The 5,000-nt window shown below is 41.1% G+C and overlaps 1 protein-coding gene across 1 annotated transcript in view; it reads right to left on the bottom strand.

Annotated features, from left to right (window-relative positions):
* The window catches only part of pcsk5b (proprotein convertase subtilisin/kexin type 5b), a 54,459-nt gene that overhangs the window by 17,709 nt on the left and 31,750 nt on the right, over window positions 1-5,000 (bottom strand). Inside the window, exon 20 of the mRNA XM_030766530.1 lies at window positions 4,398-4,513. Coding sequence (XP_030622390.1) covers window positions 4,398-4,513 — 116 coding nt within the window. The remainder of the gene's footprint in view (window positions 1-4,397; window positions 4,514-5,000) is intronic.

Here is a 5,000-nt window from a genome sequence, read left to right on the forward strand (position 1 = left end):
AGATGTGACTTCAACGCATTGTAACCACACAGAGAGGAAGTTACAAAACTCTCCGTCCTCTGGAAACAGATCTTGGGTTTAGTACATCAAACCGGAGGGTCTCTTTTCTGTTTCTGAGTGAGAACTCAACACAGCACAAACCCACCCCCACCCACCCTGGACAGACAGACAGACAGACAGACACACACACACACACACACACACACACGTACGGACTACGACCACCTCAGCCTTTCAGGACTCAGGGACAGTTATCATCAAGTGGTCGCGTGCCAAGCACGCTTCCCAAAAAAACACAACAGAGCCAGGAGAGACTAACACATGCTCTAGATTAAGAAAAGAGGAGAAAGAAAGAGAGAGAGAGAAAGAGAGGGAGGGAGGGAGAAAGAGAGAGAGAACACACACAAATGTGAATTTAAATCAAGTGAGTACATTTCTGCTGAGACGTTGTGAACGGCAGAGAGAGGAAGGCAGCTGAGGTTGGATTTCTGCTCGTAAAAGGAGCTGTTTTTCTTTTTATTTTAAAGTTCATTAATAAAAAGATCAGTAAACACCTTGTTTTTGCCGGTACTCTCCTACGTGTTCAGGGCTCTGTCTACAACAAGTTCTCAACTAAACCGTAAAATCCATCATAGCTGGCTAAAAAAAAAAAAAAAAAAAAAGAAAACAAAACAAAATAAGACCAAATTCAATTAAAAAAACAACAACCCACAATCAACCAATTTTTTGGCCATTTTTTTCAGACAAGACATGGCTCAAACATATTTTTTCAGGTTAATAGTGATCAAAATACATATGTACATGAAATCATTGCTGGGAAAAAAATTAAAAAAAACAAACAAACTAACAAACAAAAAAAACGGTTAAGATGGCAACGTTTATACAAAGACCGGTTCATATGGTCCTGTGTAACATAAGAGAGTGGTGCATGTGTTGAATTGGCCGAGAATGCGCAACCTTAACACCACAGACAGGAATGACCATTACCTAAAAATGCGGTGAGACCATTTCAATGAGACCCAAAGGAATTCGAGATTTCTTTTATATATATATATATATATATATATATATATATATATATATATAAATATAAAAGGTTATGGCATCTCACAAACCATGGAGCCACAGAATAAAATATAAAGCAATCATTCATAAATTAAAAACAAAACAAAACAAACAAACAAACAAAAAAAAAAACTAACTAAAAATCCCCTTTAAAGCAAGATGGGAGGATATCTTTTTAAAGTAAGATGGAAGCCAATGCATGCTGGGTAATGTAGTACCATTAGTAGAAACTAAAGAGTTTGTTTCCGGTTTTTTTGAGCAGGTTGGAAATTTCCAAAAGAGGGTTATGGGAATATTCTGGAGTTTCACATCTTTTTTTTTTGTTTTTTAAATCTATGTCTATGCAGCCCCCCCCTCCCCACCCCCCCGACTCCAGCCCAGCCCAAAATATCTTCCTATTTCCCTTTAGCCTGAAATATAAAAACTATAGCTATTATAATACACCATATTGTTATCTCTATTGTTTTTTTTTGGGAGCTATATAAAATTATATAAAATTTTAATGATTTTCTGAATCATGTCCAAAAGGACTTATTCCTCATTTATGTCTGCAGACAGCTACATTTCCATCAAATGCCTGAAATGTTTTGTTTTGTTTTTTAATAACCTGACTAACGCGTTCAGCATCAATAGCACCTCCAAACGAGAAAACCTGGGTGAAACTTAAAAAAAAAAAAACAACGAACATGTCTTTCCCGTTTTATACTGATGTATATTGTTGTTTGAGACGTCATTTGAGGTCAGAGATGGGGGAAGAACCTGGGGAGAGATGCTCTTCAGGAACGCACGAGCATTTTCAAAAAGGAAAAAAAAAAAAACCCCCAAAAAAACACTGACCTGCCAGCCCACGTTATTCAACTTCTGTATTCGAGAAAAAAATATTAACACGATTGAGTTACGGAATGCGAAAAGAAAAAAAAAAACTGAATTGAAATTTTTGAGAAATACTCTAACTGCATGGTCAATTAGACAAACACAATACACACATTAAACACAGGGTTCTGCCTCACAGGAATAAACGCACACATTCGCGCGCACACACACACACACACACACGCATGCACGCACGCACGCGCGCACACACACACACGCACACACACACACGCACGCGCACACACACACGCACGCGCACACACACACACACGCGCACACACACACACACGCACGCGCACACACACACACACACACACACACACACACACACTTACTTACTTACTTAATACTGTATGAGTGATGTGCATATGAGGTAAAGAACTTTAGCATTTCTGTTTTTAAAAAATTGAGAGAGAGGGTAGCGAACAGAACTGTACCATAACCCTAAACATCCTGAAAACATATCACTGCAGCAGCACATGGATGGGTCACCTCAAGTTTACACAGACAGAAACGAAAAAAAACAAAACAAAAAAAAAATTAATAATTCAAGAACCATATTCCAGTAGAAATGTAGTCAAAGTCAACAAAAGTCAAACAGTCCTTAACAGCTAAGACAGAAAAGCATTTGTAACTAGTGACATAGGTTTTGTTGTTTTGTTTTTTTTCAGCTTTCTGGGACTTTTCTGACATGGTACATGGTTGAAGAATGTTTTCCCCTTTGCTTGTGCTGGGTCTAGTCGTAATGACAACATTATTCTGTTGGTCAAAGATTGTTTCAGGTTTTTTTTTTTTGTTTTTTTTTTAAAGAAATTTAAAAGGAAAAAAAAAAATAAAATCAAAAACTGGGCTTCGTTCGTGCTTTCATCATCATTTTTTTTTAACTGTAGACAAAGCAGTAGTGTGTAAACCAGATACTATAAAAACAGTGTGTGTGTGTGTGTGTCTCTCTCCTGCACAGTATGGCCGCTTCGCAAGACGATGCGAAGTTTAAAAACGATTTTGGCATCCACGCTTTGGTCGTTTAAAATACTGACATGTGTGATTAGTTAAATCATCAAAATCCAAACTGCTACACCCAGACGACATGTCCCGGCACGGAAGAGGAAAAAAAAAAGGTAGGTTTGTTGTAAATTCTGGCATCGAATCTCCTTTCACAGTCCCATAAAGAGATCTCGATTTGGAATATAAATTATGACGGTACGTGAGTGGGTGGAGTTGTGGGGCGGGGGCGGGGACTCTGTTTTAGGCCCCTCCCCCCCCCCCGCCGCCTTGTGCAGAAATGTTCGGTCAGCCCTTTAGAGAACACGTTCTACAGCAGAGCTGCTGCAGCACTTTTCTCTGGCATAGATTGTTCTTTTTAACCAGCACGCAAAAACTCCCCTCTGCCCAAGATTCTTCATTTGCTTTCCACCACATCAGCAAGAGGAGACAGTGGAGGAAAACACAGCACGTGATTGGTCAGGACAGGAGAGGAAGGTGGGGGGGGGGGGGGGGTTCAGGACACACAAGCAGGTCAGGCGACAGGAAACAGTTTGTTTGGATCCAGGTGATTGGTCGGCAGAAAGAGGAGGAAGTTCAGGTGTCCGCGTGTGATTTGGATCCGCGACGGAAATGATTGGAAAAGATGATGATTCGGAAAGAAAAAGGAAAACAAACATTTAGAAAGTGGACACAATCAGTTCATAAAACTCTTAAGAACATTATATTCACAGAAAAGAGGAGTGACGAGTGGTTATATGCCATCACAATGCCAAATCCTTTTTAAGATATTAGTGTCACACCTCAGTGCTGTGAAAATGAAGTCCTGAAAGGAATTTGCAAATTATGACTCAAAGTACACTTGAGACAGACACAAACAGACCAGTACTTCTTAAACATTTTGTGCCTGCCACAAGTGAACTGTGAGCATAATCTGATCAGGAAGCTAATCAGGTTACACAGAAATATCAAATCGTTGCAGGTAAATCAATCAGCTAGCAGGGTACTTAGCCTGTTCATACCAATGAATGACCGAAAATCAGACAATTTGCATCAGTCTTGTGCCAATTTTTAAATTTAAATTGTTCAATTTAAAACATACGTTTCATAGATATGAGGAGATACGAAAGACAAACCAAAACAAACCGGAACGAAACATCTTTTTGAAAGACAGAGGAGGGAGGCAGGAGGAAGGCAAATCCAGAAAAGTATGACATTCTTTAGGCTGCCGTCTCTGTGCGGACATCAGACTACACCAGTGTCAACGAGGTACCGAGAAACTTAAAGGTCTGCTCATTAGAGTAAACCCATTTCTCACTTCCATTATAGCCCAGAGTGAACAACAGGAGGGAGTGGGAGACAGAGAAACAGGTAGAAAGACCAAGACGCATAAAGGAGGGATGGAGGGAAGGAAGAGAGGAAGGAAAGAACGCTGAGAGAAAAGGACAGAAGAGAGAGGAAACATGTACAGTACTCACCATCTTTGCAGATGGTGCTGACGACACACACTCCACCCTCCAGGTTGTAGCCACTGACACAGGTGCTGCAGTTCTTCTCTCCGGGGCCTATGCAGGAGTAACATGTGGGATCGCACCTGTGGGAAGAGACCAGAGCCATCACACTGGGCACAGAGCATAGCCACAGCACTGGACCTACAGAACAGCCACTGAGTACAGCCACAGCACTGGACCTACAGAACAGCCACTGAGTACAGCCACAGCACTGGACCCAGAAAACAGTCATTGAGTACAGCCATTTTACTGGACCTAGAGAACAGTCATTTGGAGCAGCCATAGCACTGCGCCTGAAGAACAGTCACTTAGTACAGCCATGGCACTGGACTTAGAGAACAGTCGTTTGGAACAGCCACATCACTGGATCAAGAAAACAGTCATTGAGTACAGTCATATCACTGGACCTAGGGAACAGTCATTTGGAGCAGCCATAGCACTGCGCCTGAAGAACAGTCACTTAGTACAGCCATGGCACTGGACCTAGAGAACAGTCATGTAGAACAGCCATGGCACTGTACATAAAGAACAGTCATTTGGAACAGTCATTGCACTGTGCCTAGAGAACAG

Source organism: Chanos chanos, chromosome 1, assembly GCF_902362185.1.
Source record: "Chanos chanos chromosome 1, fChaCha1.1, whole genome shotgun sequence".
Classification (NCBI taxonomy): domain Eukaryota; kingdom Metazoa; phylum Chordata; class Actinopteri; order Gonorynchiformes; family Chanidae; genus Chanos; species Chanos chanos.